The 25,589-nt window shown below is 66.6% G+C and overlaps 3 protein-coding genes across 7 annotated transcripts in view; all 3 read right to left on the bottom strand.

Moving 5' to 3' along the window:
- Window positions 1–48: 48 nt before the first annotated feature.
- PHPT1 (phosphohistidine phosphatase 1) lies at window positions 49–1,507 on the bottom strand. Of its 2 annotated transcripts, none has more exons than XM_063352758.1 (3): window positions 1,296–1,507; window positions 903–1,027; window positions 49–448 (listed from the first exon to the last, which is right to left on the bottom strand). In XM_063352758.1, exons 1-3 carry the CDS (start codon window positions 1,358–1,360, stop codon window positions 366–368), a joined length of 273 nt encoding a protein of 90 aa, XP_063208828.1. In that variant the 5' UTR covers window positions 1,361–1,507; the 3' UTR covers window positions 49–365. The 2 variants fall into 2 exon arrangements, with proteins under 2 accessions (XP_063208828.1, XP_063208827.1); XM_063352757.1 differs by having other exon boundaries at window positions 1,216–1,431.
- A 56-nt stretch (window positions 1,508–1,563) lies between these two features.
- Window positions 1,564–19,020, bottom strand: AJM1 (apical junction component 1 homolog). Of its 4 annotated transcripts, none has more exons than XM_063352753.1 (3): window positions 18,872–19,020; window positions 7,595–7,668; window positions 1,564–5,736 (listed from the first exon to the last, which is right to left on the bottom strand). In XM_063352753.1, exon 3 carries the CDS (start codon window positions 5,671–5,673, stop codon window positions 2,425–2,427), a length of 3,249 nt encoding a protein of 1,082 aa, XP_063208823.1. In that variant the 5' UTR covers window positions 5,674–5,736; window positions 7,595–7,668; window positions 18,872–19,020; the 3' UTR covers window positions 1,564–2,424. The 4 variants fall into 4 exon arrangements, with proteins under 4 accessions (XP_063208823.1, XP_063208825.1, XP_063208824.1 ...); XM_063352755.1 differs by lacking the exon at window positions 18,872–19,020 and adding an exon at window positions 18,072–18,092; XM_063352754.1 differs by lacking the exon at window positions 18,872–19,020 and adding an exon at window positions 11,868–12,200.
- Window positions 19,021–22,476: 3,456 nt separating this feature from the next.
- Window positions 22,477–25,589, bottom strand: part of RABL6 (RAB, member RAS oncogene family like 6) — a 65,613-nt gene continuing 62,500 nt past the window's right edge. Inside the window, exons 14-15 of the mRNA XM_063352731.1 lie at window positions 24,934–24,983; window positions 22,477–24,310 (exon numbers count right to left, since the gene is read on the bottom strand). Of these exons, the coding sequence (XP_063208801.1) occupies window positions 24,113–24,310; window positions 24,934–24,983 (248 nt within the window). The 3' untranslated portion in view covers window positions 22,477–24,112. The remainder of the gene's footprint in view (window positions 24,311–24,933; window positions 24,984–25,589) is intronic.

A 25,589-nucleotide genomic window follows, 5' to 3' on the forward strand; every position in this document is an offset into this window, starting at 1 on the left:
TGCAACCCAGACCCGGGGGAGCCATGGAGGTGTGACCACACAAGCAGCTGTGCTCCCCATCGTGTTTAATTCTCACATACACATGTGGGACAAACCCCCTCGCCACCGGGGAGGCCAAGGCAGAGCACCCACTGGCTTCACCAAGGCTTTGCCGCGCTGTGCCAGGGAGGTGGGGAGCACCCACGGTGCACGGGAAGTCCGGCGACAGCGGAGAACAGGCGAGTTCAACACAAAGGAAAACCAGGAGAGCCCGGAGTGCTGCCGAGCACGGGGAGCCTGCTGCCACCGCCCCGACGCTGGATCCAGCCGCACCAGCTCCAGGCTGGTGCCAATGCCGTTGCCCAGCCAGGGCGAGTCAGTAGCCTTCATTCGCCCAGGTGATCTCGTAGTCTGGATACTCGGCTTTCAGCTTCTCCGTAGTCACGGCGTGGTCCGCTCGCCCAAAGCCCTGGCAGAAGAGAGAGGGTCCGGAGGAGAGCTGGTGCGATTACGACCCGGGGGAGAGCTGGGTGAACCCCTGGGGAGGCTCAGCACAACCCGAGGCTCCGGCAGACGCCGCTGAGCCCGTGTCTGTGAGAGACCACTCGGCTCCAGCCCCTCCACGGCAGCGGCTCAGTCGCGGGCAGCTCGGCCTGCTCCGGCTGCCAGAGGCCAACGGCACCCGGGCAGGGGCACGGTGCCACCCCGACGCTGGGAAAGCCGGTGTCGGGGCGCAGGCAGAGGGACGCCGAGGGGACACGGCCACTCCCAGCGCCGGTGCCTCCGGCTGCCGAGGGGCGCGGCGCCGGTTGGGCCACGCGCGGCGGGAGCGCTGCGGGGGCTTGTGCCGCCGCCGGGAGGGAGGGAGGGAGGAGCCGCGCCCCCGGCGGGGGTCCCCCCCCGCCCCGCCGCCCCCGGCTTACCACCGAGTACCCGTAGACGTGGATCTTCCTCTCCTCGGGGCGGTGGGAGAGGCGGCCGCCCCCCAGGCACTCGCAGACCAGGCCCTGCTGCGCCAGCTCCTCCGCCGTCCGCTCGAACAGGTCGGCTGCGGGGGGAGGGAGCCGTGGGGCGGGGATCCCCCGGGGGCAGGACGAGGACCCGCCGCCGGAGCCGCCGCCGCCCACGGACGGGCCCCCCGCCACGGGGCGGGCCCCTCGCCGGCTCCCGGGGCCCGGCCGCTCCCCCCGGTGCCGCCCCGGGGATGCCGCCCGCCCGGCACCCCGCGCCCCTCACCGTGGTACTCGGCCCAGCCGTGGCCGCGCACGACGTCCTTCCCGGGCCCGCCGGCCGCGCGCACGCGCACCAGCACGTACTTGAAGACGCCGCCGCCGTCGATCTCCACCTCCGGCACCCGCGAGAGCGCCGCCGCCGCCGCCATCGCGCCCGCCCCGCCGCGCGCCCCGCCCCTTCCGCCGCCGCGGCGGCCAATCAGCGCCCGGCCCCGCCCCAGGGCCCCGCCCACAGCGGGGGGGCGGAGCCCGGCCCGGAGCTGGGAGTGCCGGGGGGGGGCGGTGGCGGCGCCCGGCGCGGGAGCGGGGCCGGGCGGGGCGGGGCCGAGAGGTGGTGCCGGGGCGGCGGAGAGCGGGGCCGGGGCCGGTGGTGCCGCTGCCCCCCGGTTCTGTCCCCCTCCCACCTTCCCTGACACCCCTTGGTCAGCCCCGGAGCCCCGGCCCCGCCGCCGTCGCTCGCCCCCGCCGCTGCCCCTCTGCCGCCGTTAGACCCCCCCCCCGCCGTGCTAGCCCCGGGCAGGCCCCTCACCCTGAGGCCTCTCCCCCCCGGGCCAGGCCTGGCTCCGCGCCCGTGTCAGCACCCAGGGACCTCCCCCCCCCCCCCCCGCCCCGCCCCTTACGGGGTCCCGGGGGTACCTGGGGGGGCCTTAAGGCGCCCTCGCAGGGTCCCCCCGCGCCCGAGGACCGTACAGTGACACGCTCTGGACACAGACACTGCAGCAACAGAGACCCTGCGCAGCCCGGGTCCCACACGCCAAGCCCGTGGGGCCACTGCTGCAGGCACTGGGGCCACCAGCAGCACCCGTGGCACCCCGGGCGCTTGGGGGGGCGGCGGGGAGGAGGGCCCCCCCGCAGGCAGCTGGGTGGGCCAAGGCCGGGGGGGTGCCTGGGGTGCCCCAGCCCTGGCCAGGCACCGCTCACCCCCCGAGGGCTCTGTGGGGTCCTGCCGGGGCGCCGGCTGGGCCCTGTGCCCCACGGCACACCTCGGCCCCCGCTCCCCTCACCCCACGGCCTCCCCCAGCTCACCCCCCCCCCGCCGCTCCGGCTGCTGCCCGCCTAGCCGATGCCAGACCCCCGCAGCCCATGGCAGCCCCCCGGCCCTCAGTGCCGCATCCAAGAGGGGGGTTCCCGTCCCTCCGCGATGATGGGGCAACACCTATCTACAAAGGGGGGTGACCCGGGGGTGCCGGGGGGGGGTGTCCCCACCCCCCGTTCACATGATGTCATCCAGGAGGTTGGGGCTGGCCACCCAGTCAAGGGTGCGGGGCTCGGAGGCTGCCATGATCATGCACATGAACTGTTTGCCCGTCCTCTTGTCGATGGGGTAGATGGTGGTGGGTGTGAAGCGCTTGTTGCTCTCCACGAAGTCGCAGAGCTGCTCATAGACGGCGGGGAACTCGTGCCGCAGGAAGACGCCACGGATGCGCAGCTCCCGCTGGATGTTGATGAAGCAGACCTCCCGCGCTTTGCGGCCCTCCTCCCCCTCCTTGTCGATGTCCGCCGTGCCAGGCGGCGGTGTCAGGATCAATGTCTCCATGTCCCGCTCCTTCTTCAGGATCTTTTTCTCGGGGCTGGAGGAGGCTAAGGCCACCTTGGCGTATTTCCTGACCGTCGGCACCTGCATCTTTGGCGACGGCCTCTCTGGCACTTTTTGGGTGACGGCCACGGTTACATTCAGGAGGAAACATTCGTCGGGGTCGTACTGGTTGCCCGTCTCCCGCAGCTCCCGGGCGTACTCCCCCAGGTTGTCCGAGTAGCTCTCCAGCTCCCGCAGGGACAGGTAGGTGGGGGACATCAGCAGGCTCTCCAGCCCGAACTGGAGGAAGTTCTCAGCCGAGCCGGCATTGGGGAAGCCCAGGAAGAGGACGCCACGGCCGCGGGAGAGGTAGCCCACCTTGGCGATGCGCGAGAAGGCCTTGTGTACCTCGGCGTTCTCCCGGCAGAACTGCAGGACGTGGCGGCAGACGCTGCCCACGCGCCCGTAGACGCAGCTCTCCTTGTGCGTGTCCCAGTCCTCGCGGCGGCAGTGCCGGGAGCAGTAGTAGGTGTAGCAGCTGTGGCACGACTTGAAGTAGAGGCAGGCGTTGAACATGGTCTCCGTGCGCCGGCACTTGGCGTTGGAGCACATCATCATGTCGTCCTCTTCCGCGCTCAGGTCAGGCGAGCAGTTCTCCGGCGACTTCTCGAAGGGGCCGACGGACAGCGGGGCGGGCGGGGGGCGCGGGGCACTGGCACGGGAGCTGGGACCCGGCTGCTCCTTCGTGGGTCGGGGTCCCTCAGGCACGCTGGGGGGGACCCTCCTGCCCTCGCCCCGCCGGGGGGGCCCCGGGGCGCTGCTGCTCAGGAGCTGTTTGAGCTGCTCAGCGAGGCTGTCCCTGTCTCCAGCGCGATGGCCCGGTGCTGGCTTGTAATCGATGACGAGGTCGGTAATGAGCTCATCCAGCTGCTCCAGGCTGCGCTGGCGTCCCGAGCCGCTCTCCCTGGGGACGGGCTGCGGGGCGCAGGGCACGGCGTAGGGACCGTGCTCCCGCCCCGCGTCCAGCATGTCCCAGCTGGCCGAGCGCCTCTCGCTCCTGCCCAGCCCGTCGGCACGGATGTCATTGTCGGTGATGGTGATCTCCGGTGTGACGTACCAGGAGCGGCCGGGGGGACCGCGGCCGCCGTCGGCGTGCATCCTCTCGAGGATGGAGCTCTCCGAGAGGGACAGGGCGGCGTAGCGCTTGGGCGAGCTCGAGAGGTTGATCACCACCGGCTGCCGGCGCTCCTCGGGGGATAAGGCACGGTGCTGCTCCTGGGCGAGCAGGTTCTCGTAGCTGCGCCCACGCTGCAGGACCTCCTCCCTGCGCGCCGCCGGCGCCAGGATGTTATCCCAGGATTTGGAGTAGTGCTGGCTCTCCCGGCCCAGCCGCGGGGGGGTTACGCCGTAGCTGGCGTGCCAGGAGGAGAGCATGGCCTCGCGCCCGGCTGGCTGCGGGGTGAAGCGCGACACCTGCAAGGTCTGGTAGGGCAGCGCGCCCCGCTCGGGGCTGTACCAGTCGCTGAAGTGCAAGGGCTGGGCACTGCGGGGCGGGGGGCACGTCCGCGACAGCACCTCCCGCTCCCGGTACTTCCCGTAGTCCTCGGCGTAGAATACCCTGGCAGAGGAGCCGAGGGCCGGGTACGTCCGGGTGTCCTCGGCGTAGACGGTTTTGACGGGGGTGCCGCGGGGGGCGTAGAAGCGGGGCTCGTCCCCGTAGAAGGCGCGGGCGGGCGCCTCCTGCACCGGATAGCCCCGCGCCTCCTCCACGTACAACGTCCGGGGTGGCACCGTGTGGACGGCGGCTTTGGCCGGGTCCTCGCCGTAAAAGTGCTGGGGGATGCTGTGGCGGGCGGGGTAGGGGTAGCTGGCGTAGCCAGAGCTGCGGAGGGGCATGGCGGGGCTGGGGCACCGTGCCGGCTCCTCTGCGTAGAAGAACTTGGCGGGGACGCCGGGTGCCGAGAAGGTCATGCAGCCCCTCTCGGGGTACTCCCTGAACTCCCGCGAGGCCGGCACCGGCACCGTCTGGTACGCCAGCACCCGGGGGTCCGCCTCGTAGTACTCGCTGGGGTAGGGCAGGAGCGGGGGGTCCCCGCTGTAGGAGTCGCTGGGGGTGGGCGTGCGGGACGTGGACACCTGCCTGCTCCCGGGCACCGCCAGGCTGCGGGCAGCCCCGGGGGCGCGAGGCCAGCGCGGCGGCTCCTGCCGGGTCTGGGCTGCCCGCAGGCTGCGCGCCGCGTGCACCAGCACCGCCTCGTCCGGCTTGATGTCCACCCGGCACTTGACGTGGGGGCTGGCACCCACCACCTTGGCGCCCGGCCCCGCCTCCTCGAAGCAGTTGCTGCCCAGGCAGAGCGGGGAGATGCGGCTGACGCTGCTGCGCTGCGGCTGCAGCTTGATGGGGTGCACCTCGTTAGCCAGCGCCCGCAGGGGGACCTGGCTTTCGCGGCGAGGCGAAGGCTCAGGGCGGGAGGGCTCCCGCGCCACCCGCAGCGCCTCCCGCCCGCGCCGGGCCGGCGGCGGCGACGCCGAGACGGCGATGGGCACCGGGGTGAAGGTGGACTTCACCCGTGGCGCGCTCTTCGAGCGAGCGCGCCGCTTCGCCTCGCTCCTCGGCTGGGGGGCTCTGCCGGCGTAAGGGTCCGGCTTCGGCGGTGCCCGCCTGCCCGGCGGCCCCGGCGTGGGCTCGGGGGTGCCAGGGGGCGGGCAGGGGCGCTCCATGGCCGGGGGGGTGCCCAGCTGCTCGTCCAGCGACTCGAGGAAGTCAAAGCTCCTGCAATGGCGCTTGTTGAAGGGCTGCGTCTCGCGGGACAGGGACGAGGACATGGAGGCGTCACATTGTGCCAGGGGCTGGCAGACGATCAAATCCCCGGGGGCTGCGGTGGCCACCTTTATGTCTTGGTACACCGTAGACACCAGGATGTCAGGTGGGTCCGTTCGTGTCATCTTAAAAGCGACTCTTCTCCTGCCAGCTCCCCTTCAGACAGCCTCAGAGGAAGGCAGCCGGCCCTGCAAGAGAACAGATGAGGCGCCTAAATCCCGGCGGGGACCGCAGGGAGCCGCAACGGCACGGGATAAATCCTCCCAGCGCAGGGCAGGGTTGGGCCACCTTTTCAGAAATGGGGGTTCGGGGGCGTCCCAGCCTCCGCTGCTGCTAATAGTCAGATCCTAACTGGGGGAAGAAGCTGGAAAAAGGTTCGGAATCCAGGGTGCAAATAACGGAATGGATGGAAGGGCACCCGTGGGTGCAGCGGGCACAGCGGGGCAGCCGGGGAGGGGTGCCAGCTCACTACAGGGAGAGGAGGCCACCGACCGCTGTGCCCCTGTTCCTGGGGTGCCGGCCACGGGGACCCTCTTGCGGCATCACGGGAAATGGCAGCTCTGAACAGGGCTGCGGGGACTCAGCCCCGGGGGTTTCCGTGGTGGATGGGGAACGCGTGCCCGGCCCCCCCGCTGTGAGCATCCCAGCGGCTGTGGGGTCTCCTGGGACCACGCGTGCCCACATCCCAGCACCAGCATTGTAGGCAGCGCAGGCAGGAGCATGACGCATGGGTGGGTACCATGAGCACCCATCGTGGCGGCCAGGAAGCCCGCACAGCTCTGGGCGGGGGGGCAGGAGCCGTACCCCCTCCCTGTGGCAGCTGCACACACCATGGCCCACAAACGCCCGGGGCGGGGTGCCAGTAGTCCCTGTGGCTTGCGGCCACATCGCTCCCTGGGGCTCCTCCAGACTGGCACAGGCGGCAGCGGGGGCTGGCAGAGGGGTGCTGTGGTGGGTGCCCCAACCCCGCCTGCCAGCAGCAGCTGCTCCATCGCTTCCCACGGCTCCGAGCGGGACAGAGCAGGGTCCCTCCGCAATAGCCCCGTGCTGGAGGGGCTGTGCTGGCTCAGCGCTCGCTGGCTTTGTCCTCTCCCGCGTCCTGTGGCCGGGACACATCTCCGGGGCTGGAGAGTGAGCGGGATGGCACCCACGGGACACGGGGTCTGGCACCCACTGTGCACCCAGCGCCACGCACCCCACCTGCTCTGGGATGCTGCTGCACGGGGGCCCGGGGTGGGCAGAGTCCCCCAGCTGTGTGACAAGGGGGGGGACATCGGCACAAGCCCCCGGAGTGACCGGAGGAGCAGACGAGGTGGTTTGCCCGCAGGATGTGGTGGGTTGTGGCACTGATCTTCGCCGACAGCCCAGCGAGAGCCGGCTGCAGGCTGCTGTGGGCACCACGCGGACGTACAACCGGCTCTGCCCACGGCAAGGACACCCGCCCGGCTTTAATGCTCTTCACGTCCTATGAGGGTTTTGGGTTTTTGGCCACCTGGCCAAGGGGCCCGGGAGCGCAGGTGGGTGCCAACTGCTCCATGGAACAGTAAAGGTGCACGGTAAAGGCCAGCAAAAGGCATTTGGCTTTAAACAGCAGCAGAGGACCACAGGGAATGTGTTGCTGGGAGAAAAGGAACAGACTTTATTAGGCAAGAAGCAGGATCGACTACACAGAGATGGGGGGGCTCGGGTCCCCCCTCATTACCCGGATAAAGCCCTGTCTCCCCGAAGCTGGGGGGGATGGATGCTGGAGCTGAGGTGAAGCCGGAAGGTTGGGGTCCCTGGCGGGGCTGGGGGGCGCAGTGGCCAGGGAGAGCTTGATGGCAGGAGGAGATGGGGGTCCCAGTGCCTCCAGGGCAGGGGCGGGGGGGGTTTGCACCCATAGCGGCGGCTCAGCATCGTCCCTGCTGCGTTACAGCGCTTGGGAGCTGGGCCAGATCCGGGAGGGCAGCACCCCACGCCACAGCGATGCCGACAGCGGCGTTAGGGAGCCCATCCCTGTGGTGTCAGGGCGGCTGGTGGGCAGGGAACCGTGGCCCAGGGTCCTACCTGGTCCGGCGGCAGCAGGGAGGGGGTGGGTGGGCTGAGCTGGCCGAGGGCCCCGCCACGGCTCCATCCCAGCGCTGCAAAATAAAAAAGGCATGTGAGGGTCCTGGGAAACCCCCAGCCATGGCGGGGGGGGGTGGTGCCAGGGCCACGAGGTGCCTTGGGGAGGCATCAGCCACCCCAGGAGCCCCTACAGCCTCGGCCCTGCTGAGCCAAACCGAACCGTAGCCCAGCGAGGCCACCGTGTGCTTCCCCGTGCCCTGGGGACCTGGGCACTGCATCCCACCGGCACCAGCATGTCCCCCACCCACCCCGGCAGCACCCCGCCGCCCGCAGAGCCACACAAGGCCGTGGCGGTGGGGGGACATGGGGACAGCACGATGCCGGCATCCCCAGCGCCGCCTGGGGTTGCCATGGTTTCTCCAAATTATTCCTCCTCTGCGAGGACAGCGTGGGTGCGTGGGGAGGCTGCCGGGGCGGCAGCGCTGCAGGGGGCCGGGGGGAGCCGGGGCTTTGCGGCACCGCAGGGAGAGCAGAGCACCCGCAAAGCCACCAGCACCCTCTGCCCGTTGGGGGGGCAGAGCCGGGATGGCCCCGCTAACGCTGCCAGTGCCTGGTGCCACCACGCTCCCGCAGCCCATGTGCCCCCGACACTGAGTCCCCTCCCCAGGGAGAGGATCTGGCACCCCCTCCATTCTCCTACCCCCGGCTGGTGGGCACTGGGTGCCCCGCTTCACCCCCAGCCCTGCCCGCTCTCGGTGGGGACCGTCTCCCTGCCCAGGGTCTCTGTGCTGTGTCACCCTGAGGATGCTGACACCGGCTGGCAGCGCTTCCAGGGCCGCCGATGCCCACCGAGCTCCCTGCACAGGAGCCACCCCCGGGGGCACATGGCCCCTGGGGACAGAGCCAGTCCCATGCCCACATCCCCACCCCCAGGAGGACCCAGTTAGTTTGTCACAGAGCCCCCCGTGCCCCCGCTGCTGGGCACCACACACGGACACCTCTGCCCAGCCTGTCCCTGGCACAGCAGCTCCTCGCCAGCACACCCACGGCGTCGCTGAGGGGCACCCAGTGGGACCCCCCCCCACTCCGTGCCATCCCACAGACTTGACCCGGCACCGCTGCAGAGCCTGGTGCCACCCACACACCTCCACCCCACTCAGCACCCAGCCCTGCACCCGCCGATGCCCATGGGACCCTGCCCGCAGCCGGGGACTGCCCTCACCCCCCAGCCCAGCACCCCGCGCCACCCGCCACGCTGCTCCCGCCGCGCCGTGTGTGAGCACCCGGCCTCCGGCAGCTCCGGCAGCCCGTGGGAGCAGCACGAGGGTGCTGGGGGCCGGGAGCGACCCCGGGCTGCCGGAGGGGCCCACGGGAGGCTGCCAGGAACTGGGTCGCTGCCTGCACGCGCCACGTGCGGGCTGTGCAGTGGGGCTGTGCAGTGCCCTGCCAGTGCACACCACGCTGCCCGCAGCACCCTGCCTGCGCGCCGCTCCCCCCCCACCCCCTGCTGCCTGCCCCATGCCCACGGCGAGGGTGCTGCCTGCCTGTTCTGCACCCACCGCCCTGCCAGGGCACTGCCCGCAGCCTGCCCCCACGGTGCCTGCACGCACCGCACCGGGCGCACTGCCCACACACTGCACGCACTGCGCTCAGCACTGCCGCGGAGCCGCCCCACACGCTGCCCTATGCACTGAGCACGCTGCCAGGGCGCTGCCTGACGTGCTGGCAGCTCGCTGTCCCCACGCTGCCTGTCATTGCCCCACGCTGCCTGCACCCACCGCCCTGCCAGTGCCCTGCCCCACAGCCTGCCCACACTGCGCTGAGCACTGCCAGGGCACCGCCAGCTTGCTGCCTGCCCCGCGCACACAGCAAGGGCGCTGCCTGCACACACGGCCCTGCGCACGCTGCCAGTGCGCTGCCCCGTGCACGCTGCCCCCGCGCTGCCTGGGCTTTGCTGCGCACCCTGCCTGCACGCTGCCTGCCCGCACTGCATGGGGCACGCTGCCAGCGCGCTGCCTACCCATGCAGTGCGCTGAGCACGCTGCCGCTGCACCACGCCGCGGGCGGCCCGAGCACGCTGCCAGCGCACGCTGCGCTGCACTGAGCTCACTGCCGGCGCGCGACCCCGCGGACACTGCCAGCGCGCTGCCAGCACCCGCATTGCCCTGAGCACGCTGGCGGCGCCCACATCTGGAAACACGGCCAGGGCAGCGTCTTGCATGCCCCGTGACCACCGTGCTCGTGCAGATGACGTCGGAGGCAGCTCCAGCGCACTGCCACGGGTGCAGTGCCCACACACGCTGCACCATGGGCACTGCCAGCCCACGGCCCTGCGCAGGCCTGCGTGTTCCCTGTGCGCGCCGGGAGGGCTCACGCTGCCCGCGCACTGCCCGTACAGGGAGCTGGTACCCGGCACTGCCCGCAGGGAGGGAACCCACCGCCCCCCCGGCCCCTGCCCCGTGTATGTGGCAAATAGACACCTCCCTCTCTGTGCCACACAGTGCCCTGTGGCTCCATGGCATCGCCCCACCATGCACATCGCACTGCCCCTCCACACACCCCCTGTCCCCCCCCAGCCCTGTGCCCCTGCCCGTGCCTCCCAGCCTGTGCCCCCCCGGCATCCCCCACATCCCCCCAGCCCCTGCCCTGAGCCCCCCAGGCTTCCTGCACACACGGCTGCTCGGCCACAGCCCCCCCCCGGGTGCCCCAGCGCCCCTTGCCCTGCCTTCACCCCTGGAGGGGCTCATGCTGCCGGGGGGAGCAGCCTCCCCCAGCCCCAGCCCAGGAGGGTACCCCCAAGTGCTGGCGCCCGGGTGAGGAGGAGCAGCCCCCCCAGGGGCAGCACTGGACGCCCCGATGCCCAGCGCCCCCCGGCACCCCCCCGCGGGGGGCACCCCCAGACAGGCCGGGCCGGGGGCTGGGGGCACCGCGGGTGGGTTTGCGTGGCCCGGGCCGGGTGGGGGGTGCGTGGGGCGGCCCCGGGGGAGGCGGCCGGGGGGAGCAGGGCTGTCCCGGGCGCTGCCGCCGCCACCGCGGCCCGCAGACCCCGGGGCGGCGGCCCCGGGCACCGCCCCCCCCCTCCCCCCCCCCCCGGTGCGCACCGGCACCGGGCGGCACCGGGCCCGCTGGGCCGCGGAGGGCGCTGAGCCCGCCCCGGGGCCGGCATCGCCGGGAAGCGGGGGAAGATGGCCCGGCCCGGGCACTGCGGCGGGATGGGATGGAGGAGAGATGGGATGGGGGACACGGGGCGATGGGCACACGGGAGGGATGGGGACACGGGAGAGGGATGGGGGACACGGGAGAGGGATGGGGGACACGGCGCGATGGGGATGGGGGACACGGCGGGGGATGGGGTGCGGTGGCTTGGGATGACTTGGCCCGGGGGCACGGGATGGGAATGGCCCCGGGGGGCCTGGAAGGATGGGATGGGGTGGCACAGGGGGATGGGATGGGGACGGGGGTATGGGGTACGGGGGGGTGGAATGGGGGGAGCACGGGGGGATGGGATGGCCCGGGAGGGTCTCGGGGGGATGGGATGGGGATGTGGAACGCGGGGGGATGAGATGGGGGCTCGGGCCGGGGGGGGGATGGGGGGATGCGATGCGATGCGATGCGATGGGCCGGGGGGGCCGCGGGGGGGTGGCCCGGCCTGGGTGCCCCGGCAGTACGACAGGCCCCAGCCCCCTGCCCGGGCCCCCCTTACCTGCTCCGCGCCCGCCGCCCCGGCGGCCCCCCCGCCGCATCCCGCCGCCGCCGCCGCCGCCGCGCTAAGCTCGGGCTGCAGTGGCCATGGCCCGGCCCGGCCCGGCCCGGCCCGACCTGGTTCGGCTCGGCTCGGCTCGGCTCGGCTCGGCTCGGCTCGGCTCGGCTCGGCTCGGCTCGGCCCGACGCTCCACCGCGGCCGCCCGGCTCCGCCGCCGCTTGTTTTCCCATAAATACGGCAGGCGGAGTTACCGCCGGGGCCGGGACCGGGAGCCTCCCACCGGCGCCGCCCCCGGCCCCGGTCCCCATCACCGGGCCCCGGTCCCCGGCCCGGCTGCGCTCGGCCCCGGCCCCCATCCCGCCCCCGCAGCATCCCCCGCCCCACTGCGGGACCCCCCCGGGCAGGGTCCGGGGGACCCCCCGGCGCCCCGTGCCCCTCTCCCGGTGCCACCCCTCGGGGGGCTCCCCCACGCCGAGCCGTGCCATCGCGGGTCCCTGCCCTCGTCCCGGCAGCCCCCCAGTGCAAGGAACCCCCCGGGCCCGTCCCCACCGGCACCACGTCCCGCCTGACCTTGGCACATGGCGGCCCTGCCCGCCCGTGGCCAACTGGGCAGCGAAATCCCCCGATAAGCTCCTCCGCGGAGTGGCCTGGTTTTCCCAGAAGCGCCGGGGCCGTCTCTGCCTGCGGCGGCCGGAGCCCCGCGGGGGGATGCTCAGCGACGCAACGGGCAACGTGCCGAGACGGGCAAAGGCGGCGTCTGATGGCTCTTGGCACATGACGCCAACACCGGAGCTCTGCCTCAGTTTCCCCATCTCCCACCTCCTCCAGCCAGTCTCTGCTGCCCAGAGCACCAAAAGGCACCACCAGGGCCAAGGGTCCCGGCACCCCACCAAGGGGTCTTGGGTGCCGGGGACCCACCAGGAGCTCCCGCGGCTCCGAGCCCAGAGCTGAGATCTGCTGCCCTCCGCGTGTCTGCACGGCAGGCGTGTACCGGGATTTGCTTGGTTTCAAAACCCTCCATAGCCAAGACCCTGCCCTCCCTCCGCTGTGGCACCGGGAGCGTCCTTCCGCAGTCTCCCGTGTCTGCACCGGGCAGAGGAGCTCCGGGGGGGGCTGGGGGGCTGCAGCTCGCTGGTGTTGCCACGACTCCTGCAGGAACGCAGCCCGAGCTGACGCATTTTGCCCCCAAATGCCCCCTGTGCTCCCAGGGATGCTTTGGGCACCGCTGAGCCCACTGGGGCCAGAAGCACCTGCTGGGACTGGGCTGAGCCCCAGGAACTCATTGCACAGATGAGCAGGATGTGATGGCTGTGGCGGGGGGAGACAGGGAGCAGGGTTGGCGTGTCCCTGCTGCACAGACAGGGCCAAGTGTCCCCCCCCCAGGCCCTGGGGCCCCGCTCAGCCGGGCCCGCCGTCCCCACGGGGCTTCTATTTTCCTCCCTGCAGGACGTAGTGCTTGGGCTGCCAGTTTGGCCGCTCCCGCTGCCCCCGGCTTCCTGCCCCTGCGGCCCCCGCGGCCCCCGTGGCCACCACCGCACTGCTCCATCTGCTCCCTGCCTGCTGCCGGCCCCGGGCCAGCCAGCAGCGTGCCAGAGCTGAGCACTGACAAGACTCGTGACATATTGGCTGATGCATGCGGGAGCGCCAGCTCGCTGCCCAGAGGGGTGTCAGGGCCCAGCGTCCTCCGTGGGTGCAGTCACCCATGGGACGCAGCAGCCCAGGGAATGCGCGGCGTCCCGGAGTGGGGGGTGCTGCTGCCAGGTGGGCACAGAGATGCCCTCCCCGAGGGCTTCCCCCTCGGTGCCACCCTCTGCCCACGCAGCCGTGGCCCTGGGTGGCAGCTGTATAGACCGAGGTCACCCACCCAGAGCTCCGCGCTTTGGGGTGGCCACGAGGGCTTGGTTGCCTGAGAGCAGGGGCCAAGTGGGTTGGACTGTGTCCCCTGAGCCCCGCGGCGAGGGGTGGGGGGACCATCTGCTCCCCCCGTGCGGCTGCTATTTTAGGCTGGGAAGTGCTGAGGGATCCAACTGGACCACGGGCACGTCTCCGCGCCACCGGAGATGGCAGCGCCATGGCACGTGCTGGGGCTCTGGACGCTGGGGCTGTGGGCAGGACACCTCCTCCTCCTGCTCCTCCTCCTCCTCTTCCTCCCCGAGCCAGGGACAGCCTGGGGGAGAGGAGAAGGGGAAGATCCTTCGGGAGGAGGAGGGAGCCGGAGGCTGTGTCTGTGCTGGCCCGTCAGCGCTCGCTGGGAGCCAGGCGCAGGGGCTCTGGCAGCCGCCGACACCTTTCCCCGAGCACCAACCGGCTGTTGGCTGGGCAGTGGCACCCCCAGGCACCCGGTCTGGGACACCCAGGGAGCCCGGCCCCACGGGCACGGATGAGCCCTGGGGTGGCCCTTGGACGGGGTGGGGGGGCTGCACCCTGGCTTTGCGCCCGCTCCCCACAGGGGTGGCAGCCCCTCGGATGGAGGGGCGCCCTTGACCAGTGCCGGCAGCGGGGAGGGATGGGACCGTCCCCTACCCCTGCGCAGAGGACGGTGGTGTTGGGTCCCTGCCATGGCCATGCGGGTCTGGGCTTGTCCCCAGCCCAGCTGCCAGGGGCCCTGTCCTGCCGGCGGGGGACACGTGAGTGGCCAGTGGGGTGACACGAGCCGGAGCTCATTCCCGCAGCCCTGCAAGGAAGACACCAGCCCGGCGCCTGTCCCCAGCAGGAGCAGGTCCCGTCCCCACGTCCTCCCCCCACGGCCTGGCTGCCCTGCTGTGGCTCGCCAGGGGCAGGCACGAGCCGGTGTGGGGCAAACCCCCTCCTCTGCCGGGGCTTCTGCCTCCTCGGTGCTGGGTCCCCCCCAAGCCCAACAGGGAGCGGAGCCGAGCTGTGAGCTGCAGCCCCGTGACTCAGTTTCCCCACCAGCAGCACACTCCTGCCCCGCTCCCTGCCGATGGCGGCTGGGGAGAGCCCCCCCCGTGCCACACAAGTGGCTGTAGGTAGCCACAGCCGTTCGCGCTAATCACTCACCGCCTGACGGCGTGCGCGGTGCTGCGGCGTGCCCTAGCTCTGCCTGGGGGGGGACAGGGGTGGGCAGCACAGGCTGTGGCTGAGGGCTTGGTTTGTGCATCTCCCCGTCACCGCACACAGTGTGTCCCCGGTCACGGCGTCTGCGTGCGACAGACTCAGCCCTGCTGTGCCCCAGCCAAGGGAGAAACCGAGGCACAGAGGAACACCGTGCCCACAGGTCACACCGGGGGGCCATGGTGACACTGGACTCTCGGCCAGCCCCAAAGCAGGACAGACCTCAGCTCGGGGGGACGCAGGGGGTCACATCTGTCCCACACAGCCCGCGAGGCTGGGGGCGGGGGGCATCTTGCCCTCCAAGGGCTGGTCCAGCTGGGCAGGACCCAGGGGCCAGTCCCCCTGTTCCCCCCCTCCTGCACCGCCGTACACGGGGTGCTCAGACCCCCCCCACTGCCCCGTGAGGCCCGTACCTCCCCCCCTGCGCAGGGCCATGCGGTCATCGAGATGTCCCCTTGAGGAGAGAGCGGCTGGGACGTCCCGCTGCGCTGGGGTGACCCGCAGGGCTGGGCTGGGCTGGCCGCGCTGGGGCTACGCAGAGAGCGGGGAACGCAGGGCCGGAGGACGATGCAGACAGGCAGCGCCTGGGCCACTGGCCACCCCTGTCCTCGAAGGCCACCACCCCCCCATCCCACCGTGGCCACCACGGAGCTGGGTGCCTCTTTGCCGCCGTTCTGCCGGCGGTGCTGGGGTGACCAAGAGCCGCGCGCTGTCCCCAGCTCTCCCGCACGTCCTCACCGGTGCTTCCCTCCCACCAGCGTGTCCCCATGGGTGCCGGGGGGCGGCTGTGGGGTGAGGCGGCAGAGCCAGCCCAGCACCGCCCGGCAGGAAAAGGGAAAAAATCCCGAAGGATTTGGGGCTGGATGGTTTCACCAGCCCCTGCCCGGTCCTGAGCCCCGCTCGCGCCCCACTGGTGAGATTCAACACCCGCCTGGCCCAGGGTATCGCCCCTCCCGAGCACCGGCCCCTGGGCCCCCTGGTGCAGCAGGAAGGGGCCACCCAAAGCAGGGTCCCCCCACATGTGCCCCGGGACACTGACACCCCCCCCCAAAACCTGCTGGGCCAAGGGCTCTCCCGGCCCCGGCTCCGCTGTCACTCTGGGAGCGGGGACTCCCTGAGCCAGAGCAGCGTGGCAAGGGACAGGGGAGGCCGGTGGGGACCACGCAGACATGGGTGGAGGATGACAGCTCTGGCTGTGCCAGTACGGGCCAGTTTCGAAGCTAGAAAGACCTTTCTGGGCATTTGGCAAAGGCCAGGAGAGGCAGAGCCTCGCCGGGGAAGCAGGTACGGGCAGGAGGAGGCAGGCAGCGAGGGAAGACTCCAATAAGGCGGTTCCCAAGATTCCCCCGGCCCCAGATGGGCAGCGGGACCGGGGAACCCCAGCACAGCCCACTGCCAGGGAGCAAACGGCCGATTCCTCGGAGGAGCTCAGAAAGCAACCGGGGAAAACCAATTTGAAGGATGTTAAACACAAAGCAACGCTGCCCACCCCTGCCGCGCGCGCCGGGCTCATCACTGAGCCAGGGCGAGGTGGCACAGCCTCCCGCAGGCGGATGCGCCTCGCGCTGAAGCTGCAAACCCGTTTGCTCATCCCGATGGATTGGGCGGCCCGGCCGGTGACAGTCACGCTCCAGGACCTGCTCAGCAAGAGACAACAGGCTGGCAGATGCCAAGCAGCTGGCAGGTCCCGAAAATGCCCAGCATGGGGAGACGGGGGCCAAGCCACCCCACCACGGGATGCCCCGGCAAGCCCAGGGGACGGGGCAGGCTAGTCCTGCCCTGGGGGTACTCTGGGACGGCGCACATGTGACGGGACGGATCCCCACTGCCAGCTCAGGACCTGCTGCCGCACGGCACGGAGATTCCCATGTTGGTTTTGTTGGCGAAGGGCTGGGCGGCCCCGATGGCACGGCAGCGAGTCGAGGGAGGCGAGCAGCCCCGGTGCGGGCTGGGCAGCTCAGCACGGGGACGCGATGGGAAGCGACAGCGCGGTGCAGGCCGTCGGCAGCCTGTCCTCGGGGCCACCCGTGAGACGGAGCCCGGCGTCAGGGCGATTGCACCCGCGGGGTGACGGCTCGGCGAGAAACGGGGCTGGGGTACGACTCGAGTCGAGCGTGAGCAGCTCTGGTGGGGGCAGGCGAGGAGATGGCTTCTGGGTCTCGCTCGGCTTCCCGGACGCAGCAGAGACATCGGCACGACCCCGCTGTGCAGCTGCAGGAGCGGGACGGGTTTCCGTACTGAGGATCTGTACCGTGCCACCCTTTGCCAGGCGGGCAGGGGGCTGCCAGCCCCCGGGCTCAGTGCGTGACTCCCCACGGCTGCTGCAGTCACCAAAGCAGAGTTTACCACGGTGAGGGCTCCAGCGCCGTGGGAACGGCACGAAGCATCCCAAAACGGGGGTGGAGGGGCTGTGGCACCCACTTACGGCCACCCTACGGGAAATGGGGGTGATGGGCACCCAGTGCCTCGCCACGCCCCCAGGGGGGAGAGCCCATCTGGGGACCTGCGTGTGACACGGATGGCACCGTGAAGGCGTCAGGGATGCTGCGTGACGCCCCACTCCCTCCCAGGCTGCTGAATTTACAGAAGGGATTAATATTTGATACCTTCCCTTCGCCCCGGGCTCATCATTCCCCAGTTGCCGTCCTCACCGCGTGGGCAGCCGGTGGGCGGTGGGCTGCGTTGGGGAACAGAACGTCCGGTGCGGGGCTACCAGAGCGGCTTCGGGGTGGCCGGAGCCGGGGGCTGGCAGCCTTCGCACCCTCTCCCCTGCCCACGGGAAAGGGAGGAGATGGGGACGGCACAGGCAGGTCGGGGGGGCAGGACAGTGGATGGGCACGGGGGAGACCTCTCCCCTCGCCACCCCAGTGCAGGCAGCACCACTGCAAGCTGCGGCGAAATCCCCCGTTTCCAAGGCAACGTGGGGATCCCACAGCTGGGAGCAGGCAGGATGCTCGCTGCTGCTCTGCCCGCCCCGCTCGCTTGCCCCTCGCTGCTGCCCGCCGGCCACCCCGCAGCTGGGGGCGACGCTCGCATTTCCCCAAGCGAGGAGCAGCCGAGCTGGCTGGCGTCAGCGTGACGCCCGGCTGGGTGCAGGGGGGCTCTCCCCTCCTGCCCCCTTCTCTCCTCCTCTTTCTCTCGCATCGCCTCCCTTCCCCCAGCTCGGGAACAAGGGAGAGCCAGGCCCCGCCACCCGCTTCAGGGGCTGGGGAGGGAGCCGGAGCCTGCCCCGCTGCCCCCGACGGCTTCGGTGGCAGAAGAGGGTGAGCGTGAAGCCTGTAAAACAGCTGCTGGTTGAGGGTCCCTGTCTGTAAAGAGGGTCGTAAACCCCACGTTCCCGTCTGCCTCCTTGGGAACGACGGGTTGGTCCCCAAAGGCCGGCAGGCAACGAGTCTTGAGCCTGATCACGGGCATCCATCTGCTGACCCTCAGCGGCGCCGGAGGCAAGACGCCGCCTGTCTGAGGTGCCCTCTCCCCCCACGGTGCCCATGGGGAGGGGGCTCAGCGATGCCCTGCCGGCGGGATGCAGCCCCGCCGTGCGGTGGGACCTGTGCCCCAGAAGCCCGGGCAGAGCGGCCAGCACCAGCGCTGGGAAGGGCTACCAGGCACCGCTCCAGCCTGCCCGACCAGTGCCACACGCCAGCGCCACTCGCTCATGAACCCCCGAAGCCATCAGCCCCCTGCAGCGACGCACGAACTGACCTCCTCGGTGCTGGGCTGGTGACCCCGACACCAGGCAGTGCCCCAGGCGCGGGGCCAGGCGGGGAGCCCACCACCCTGTGCCCTTCCACGGAGCCGTTCGCTGCCAATGGCACAAGAACGGGGTGTTTCTCCTACCAGCTCCGGGGAAAAGCCTGCTCTTTTCCCAGCCTGCTGGCTCCTTCCCGCAGCCAGTCTGCAGACGCCAGCACGGTCTCCATCTGCAGCTGCCACCCAGGCCAAACCTCAGGTGCAGGCAGAGCTACTCCGTGCTGACACCATCCTGGAGCAGGAGAGGCACGCGGGAGAGGAGACGCCGGCATCTCTCAGGTGTCCCCTGCCACTGGGAGACACAGCACCCTCCTCCTCCTCCTCCTCCTCCTCCTCCTCCTCCCCTCATCTCACCTCTGCCGTGACAGAAAGCCCCACCACTGCTTCCCCTCCTTGCTGCCGCCGTAAGGCAGAGCTTGCCAACAAAATTTGGAGCTAACCAGGAGTTTCACAGGTTCGCAGGCTGGCTGGCTGCCCCACGGCAGAGCCGGCTCCAGGCAGAGCACACGTGGCCACAGGTAACACCTGCTTCAACCCGAAACGGTGCCCTGGTTTCCCACAGGCTGCTCTGTGCCTGGACCTGCAGCGTTAGCCCACCGCACCGCGTCTCACCTGACCAAGGTCTGCCTGAGCCTCGGGGACGCGCCGGGTTCCGCCGTGACGGCTCGCTGAAGGAGCCAGGGGATTATTTATTCCCCTTTGCTCGGCAACCTCCCTGCGATGGGGCTGAAAGGTGAAGACTGGATACTCACCGTGAGCCGCCCTGGGGCCAGGAACACCTGGGACATGCCTGAGATGCTGAAGGCTTGTTTGGGAGGCAAACCCACAAGTTAAAAAGGCGCAACCACTTGCCCTGGTATCTGTAAGCAGCAGTCTGAGCCAACGCTGGATTAATTATATTATGCCATGATTGAGACTGTTGCTAGGTTACAGCAACCCGTCCCTAAGCCCATCCTACTGCAGGATTTCCCCAGAATCGCTCGTTTGCGAGCTCCAGGGCATCCCAGGAGGACAGGCAAGCATCGCCGTCTCTCCCAGAAGCAGGACCCTGCAGCGGGGAAGCCACGGGCAGCAGCACACCCATCCCTGCCCCCCGCCTCGCTGCCCTCCCTTCAGCTCTGCCCAGCGCCCGTCGCTGCCCCGGTGTTTGTCCGGCCCCGCAGCACCTCCCGGAGCCTGCGGCTGCTCTCAGGGGCTCCTCCAAGAGCACCCGCAAGTTCCCACACTCATTTTGTGTCCTGCTAAAACCCGAGTTTTCATACGACCTTTTCATGTTCACTGCTGGGGGGGAAGGAAGCAAATTCCCACCCCGTGCCTTGGCAAGCCAGGGAAAAACTTGTTATGACCTTACAGGAGCAACAGGAATAGGGTGAAGCTCAATCCCTCACGGGGCAGGACTGCTGCACTCCTTGTGCGCGGCCCTTGCCATAAACGATGGGGAATGACAAAGACCCGGTGCACCGGTGAGCCAGCCTCTGGCTACAAGTCCTCAGCGGGACAGAGCTGTGGGAAAGGCCAGCCCCACCTCAGGGTGCAGCAGGAGACGTATTGTACGGGAATCATTAAGTACCAGCCTGGCATGACCTCATCTGGACTGGCACGGCCACCGAAAGATGAACTGGAAGGGGGCCGGTGCCAAGGAGGGCTGCTAGCCCAGCCGGGGGACAGCCTGTCCAGCACAACAAAGGCAGAGCAGGGATACGAGCCCCGGCCGCACAGGGCTGGGAGCGGGGAGTGGTATTTAAACAACAGTGCTGGCAAAGGAACAAATAAGCATAAACCGGCCAGGAATAAATCTGGATGGCAACGACCAGACCGCTCCCGAGGCAGAAGACCAATGGACAGCTTCCCGCAGGGAAGCCAGAAACTGAGCTGGTTTGGGGTGGTGGGAGCTGCAAAATCCAGTCAGTCTGTCCTTGCGCTATTTTTCTGCCTGGTATTTTGACAATGGGGTGGAGGGAGCCATCGGCTGGGTATCGAGAGACGTGTCCCTTTGGCACAGGCTGTGCCATGCCGGGCTGCGGTATACGGCTCAGCAGCAGCGCTAAGCGGCTTGATTCTCTTGCAGGGATGAGTTTTGTGACAGCCATGAACACAGATTAACATCAGCGAGAGCTTTAGCAAGCAGCGATGGCCACCTGTGCTAAGGAGACTTGGGCCACCAGGAGAAAGGTGCTGTGAACACGCTGCCTTTCCACAGGAGGAATCCACGAGGAGAGGACGTGCAAGCACAGCAGAGGCAGCTCCAGGCCAGGCGGGTGCAGGTGAGCTGGAAGGTCCCGCTGAAACTGGCTCCTGGCTGGGGAGCCACAGGGATGCCAGCACAGAAGGCGACTGGGAAGCCTGCAGAGATCAAAACGTCAGTCTGCTCTCCGAGTACGACTTCACCCACTTCTTGGCACAGCAGCAGCTGCACCAAGTCACATGCCAGGAGTTGCCAAGAGTGACAGGAGCTGGTAACCGTCACGCTGGATCGTCCCACTCCAGGCACGGGTACAGCAAGGAACACCCTCCCAACAAAGAGCGGGCACACGTCTCGGGTCAGCAGCACGGCCCTGCTGGTCCTAGCCGGGATGCTACACCCGCTGCCCACAAAGCAGACACGCGACTGCTGCAGATGAGGGATAAATGCCTCGTCCCCTCTCCGGGGGGGCTGCCAGACCAGGCTGATGCCCCAGCGAGCGGAGGCTGCTCCTCAGGCAGCTCTCGCCCCGCACCCCGCGGAGGCTGGCCAGCAGCCGAGCGATCCCGGCGGGAAGACGCAGCAGGCGGGAACAGGGGACCTCGGCGTTACCTCTCATGACTTATCATATACGCTCCGGCTTCAAGCTGGCCCAGCGGGAGCCAAGACGCAACCGCACCGTGGCTGTGGGCCCTGCAGATCCCAAGGCAGGGGAGCATGTGCCTCCAGCAGCAGCCCCTGAGGACAGGGCTCCCTTGGCCGCGCTCGGGATGCGGGCCCAAGCTGGCAGGTACAAACGCAGCGACAAATTTGCACTTCTCCTTCCTGCTGCTCTAAACCGACCGCGAGACCTTGCAGAGCGTGCAGCTCTGGCCGCCCTTAACTGCAAGAAATTGCAGCTCCTCAGCCTCAGGCTCTTGATTTTTTTTTTTTTTTATGGCTGACTGATACACCCAAAAGCAAATACACTGGTACCTCCAGAGATGCTCACGGGAACTATTTATATCGATGTGATCCTGCAGAAGCTTCCCCATAATGACAGGCACGTACACACGCTTTTTATATTTAGCCTATTTGAAAGACTGGGCACGGGAGAGCCCGGCTCAGACAAGGTCTATTTCTTTCCCCCCTCGCTCACCCTTGCCAGCGCTGGATTACACCTCGTGCTGCGGCCCCGACCAGTTCAGTACTCCCTGAAAAATGGAGAAGTCTAGCTCTAAAAAGCGCCTTTTTCCTGCTCTTCCCTTCCATGCTCCCACTTCACCCACCGGGTGGGATTTCTCTGGCCCTGCTGCCAAAGCCAAAACACGCCACACACCCTCCCGGGGCTCCAGGGTAAGTAAAGCGAGCTCCCGCATCTGCTTTTCTCTTTTAAAGGAGTATTTTGGAACACAATGACTCATCTTGGCTTGTTTTTTGTCTCAGCTCCTTGCACTGACAAGGAACACGAGCCGCAGGGAGCGTAAAGGCTCCCACGGCGGTCAAATCTGGCCCAGGTGAAAGACAAACCAATGCCAACATCAGTGTTTCCAGGGGACCCGCCGCCCGTACGGCCTTCTGCTAGCCACGGGCTGCGCTCGCGAGGAAGCAGAGCTGAACGAAAACGCTGCCTCCCTTACGCTGCGTGGAACAGCTCTCTCAGGACAGACCTCCGTTCTGGGGAAAGAACTCATGGTTTTTACGTTCAACTTTTTTTTTTTTTTTTTCTTTTCTTTTTTTAGGTGAACGATTTTTAATTTAGCGCCCCGATCCACGAAGCGTAAGAACGCAGCAGCACGAGGAAGGGGCAAGCGGGACGATGCCCTCCTGCGGAACAGCCCAGGCGGACACGCTTGCGGTGGAGAAGAAGATGTGCAGAGGCAGTTGTACAACAGAGCTTTATAGTCAGAATGAATTGTACCAGGTTTTTTCGATGCAAAAAATGGAACATGACCCAAGATCTTCACAGAACAGAAGCGCTTTCAGGAAGGCAGCCAGCCGAAGCTCCAACACCTGCCCGCCTTCTCGCGAGAGAAGCCTCACACCGGTCGCGTCCCAAGCCACTTTCGCCTCCTCAGACGTGCAAAGTTTGAACTCTCCCATGCAATTTCCCTCCAGTGTCACATGAAATGTAGTAAATGCTCAGAGAAGTAGGCAAATGCTAATGGCAAACAGACCCGAACAACATACTGCTCATGCAGCAAAAAAACCAGTTTGTTTTATAGGGCAACAGTTACAAGTGTATTTTGGGGTCCGGGGGAAAGAAAAAGAAAAACGGAGCAGGGAACTGCCTGCGGTTCTAGACAACTCTGGAGTGAATAACGGCTCAAAAGAACACCTTGCTTTGTAGGGTTGTAGAGGGAAACCCCAGTTTGGATTTCATGGTTGACATTTTACAACAAAAAGGGGAGAGGGAGAACAAAACCAAACCTCAAATCAACCTGCAAGCAACAGGGGAATGTAATGCACAGATCCTTGAGGGAGCTTCACCGTCTGAGCTGCCAAAGGGACACCAGAACCAAACCAGAAGGGGGTATGGAGAACTAACAAGCTCCACCAAACACAGGGGCTGCTCACTCAGACGCAGCCAGTGCAAAGGCCTGGCCTGTAGCGCCCATCCGATGGCAACCAAAGCTGCTGAGCAGGCACCAATCCGTGGGTCCACGTTCAAAGCGAAAATTAAAAGGCTTCTCAAACTCATGGGGCAGGAGGAGGCTCTCCACTTGGGCAGGGAAGGGCAGCCCGTTGGCTGCTGGGAGGCTCAGCCCAGGACACGCAGCTGCGGTACGGACAGAAGCTGGAGCAGGAAGGACGCTGTCTGAGCTACAGTGGTCGTCCCCCTCAGCGCAGAGAGGCAGCCCATGTTTTACAGCGTGACTGTAAAATGCCTGAGAAGCAAATGCCTTGCCATGCTAACACTTCCCTGGAGACAGTTCTGAAGCTCTGGATATCTTCATTTCCACATGAGAGTCATGTCCCTGAGAGGTACCGAAGGGAGGGGATTCTAGTATATGCAAATTCAAGGGTGGGAAATGCAGAAAAGCACGGATTTTTCTCTCTTTTTCAGGTTAGCTTTGCACTTTGCATTGTTTTCCCAAACTGCATAGCAGCTTACGTGTAGTGTCTGAGACACTGGGGCCACGGAAATCAATGGGGCTTTATGAATTCCAACAGCAGCACCAGTGAGTGCTAATTAAGCTGCTGTGCAGAAAGGTCCTGTTCAAAGGACTCCAAAATCACACGCACTCTCTCTCCTGGCCCTGCGGCTGCTGTTACAGAGAGCTGTACCATAGCATGATCTGCTTCATTTAAAGCTCATCAACTGCTGGGTGGAGCAATGGCCAATACCACCTTTCTCGTTAAAAATATAGGAAGGATAAAAAGTTAAAGACTTGAGACAGGCGAGCACGATGCGTTCATGCGGCATGTTTTGTTGCACTCCTCTTAACAAGACAGGAATTTCAGGTGTGCAGGAGTGGAATATGGCAGGGGCGGAGCAGGAGGCAGGTCCCCTTCGCCTCCCACACCCTGCCGGCGACCGACGGGGCATCTCTGGAAGGAGAAAAACCACCAGCCTGGAAGGGGGCCTGGGAACCGCGCCCTGAACCTTCCCCTTACACTCAAGTACATCTCAGCTGGATTTTCTTTGCGTAACGAACGCACCAGAACAGCACACGCAGATGTAAAGCTTTTTGTTTTGCCGGCTCTGTTTTGAGAGAATATACGGCAAATGGCCAAAGCTTTACACATCTGCACCTGGTCTGGTGTGACTCGTAAGAAAAGATGGAGACAGCCACGACAGAAGAGTCCACTGCGCGTACATGCAGCCAGCCTACAGCTCCTCATAGTCCCCACCTCCTCGCGGCTTGCTCGTGCTGGCTCCTCCTCCTCCAAGAAAAGCCTCAAGTTCATCTATCTCACTGTTTTTCTCCTTGCTCTTCTTTTTCTTTTTCTTTTTCTCCTCTTTGCTCTCCTCCTTCTCTTTGCTCTTCTTGTGTTTGCTCTTCTTTTTCACAGACTTCTCCTCTTCCTGCAAAATGAGAAAATGTGGATTAGTAAATCCTCTGAGCAAGCCAATAACCCAGCATATATCACCTCGAAACTTGGCTCTGACGGGAACCTGACTAAGGCTGAAGCATCCACTACCAAGGCTGGCTCGGAGTTCATTCCAGAAGACCCTTCTGCGCGTTTGGACAGAAGAGAAGCAAGACCATCTGGTTTATACGTAGCAGTGGTCTGTCAGGCAGTTTGTGCCCGACAATAGCCCAGTATTGGACAGGCAGAAATGTCAAAGACAGAGCCTCCTGCAGACTTCCCTCGCTGCCTCTGAGATCAGCTCTGCCAGGGACACCCCTCTGCCCGGACGAAGTCACGGTGCCATCAACAGACTCGGCCCAGCAGAGATGCACCGCTCTATTTAATCCTGTATTTCACAAACTCACACACTGCCTTTTCGCAGTTCGGCTGTTCTGAAAGCTGGCTTTTAAGCTGCCGGAGGGGAAGGGTCTGCAGAGCCTGGGTGGCAGAGCCCCGGCTGTAGGATGGGAGAACGGGGGGGAGCCCACCAGGTACACAGAGCATGCTGTAGAAGACCACCCCTCTCCCTGGCTGGCAGGTAATACGGCAAGTCAGCTCTGAGGAATTAAATAGTACCTCTTTGCTTTTCTTTTTCTTCTTCTTTTTCTCCTTAGAAGCTTGTTTATCTGTTCAAACAAAAAAGAAAAAACCCGAACATTGTTTTTAATCAATTTAAACTGTAAGAGATGCAATTCTGCCCTGCCCTGATTCCTGAGAACAAAATGCTCCATCCTGGAGCCATGTGCAAAGGCAATCCCGAGTCCTCAGGACAAGCTGCGCCCCTTCAGAAACCAACATAAGCCCCTGCAGTCACACCCTAATTTAACCAGATACACCTAGTTCAATTACAAGCATTGTATTATGTACGTTATTCTGTGTTACAAACGCTGACCTGGTTGTTCACTGCGTCACAGCTGCTAAGTACACAGACCAGCTCTACAAACTGGTCCAAAGGCCAAACTGGGCACCAGATTATTATTTCCAGAACTAGAATGAGCTTCTGGGAACAACTTCCCTCTGACTAAATACTTGAAGGCAGACAGAACTCCCAGCAGGCACCGTCTGCGCTTCTGTGAGTCGAGCCGGTAACGGAAGGCCCATTCCGGAGCCGGTGCCGGCAGATGGGAGCACCCTAGCAGGCCAACGCTCACCGCTCTTCACACTGTGCACAGAAATTATATCCCCATGAGGCCAAAGCGTCAGTGCTGTCGCCCTGCTCCTGTAGCCACAGG

The sequence above is a fragment of the Chroicocephalus ridibundus genome, chromosome 15, assembly GCF_963924245.1.
Source record: "Chroicocephalus ridibundus chromosome 15, bChrRid1.1, whole genome shotgun sequence".
Taxonomy (NCBI): domain Eukaryota; kingdom Metazoa; phylum Chordata; class Aves; order Charadriiformes; family Laridae; genus Chroicocephalus; species Chroicocephalus ridibundus.

What these genes read in the sequence shown, in the direction of transcription:
- PHPT1 (XM_063352757.1), bottom strand. Translation starts at nt 1,360, where the DNA reads ATGGCGGCGGCGGCGGCGCTCTCGCGGGTGCCGGAGGTGGAGATCGAC. An exon ending in CGGCTGGGCCGAGTACCACG is followed by an intron (nt 1,028 to 1,215) that starts GTGAGGGGCGCG and finishes CTCCCCCCGCAG; the next exon opens with CCGACCTGTTCGAGCGGACG. An exon ending in ACGTCTACGGGTACTCGGTG is followed by an intron (nt 449 to 902) that starts GTAAGCCGGGGG and finishes CTCTTCTGCCAG; the next exon opens with GGCTTTGGGCGAGCGGACCA.
- AJM1 (XM_063352753.1), bottom strand. Translation starts at nt 5,673, where the DNA reads ATGACACGAACGGACCCACCTGACATCCTGGTGTCTACGGTGTACCAA.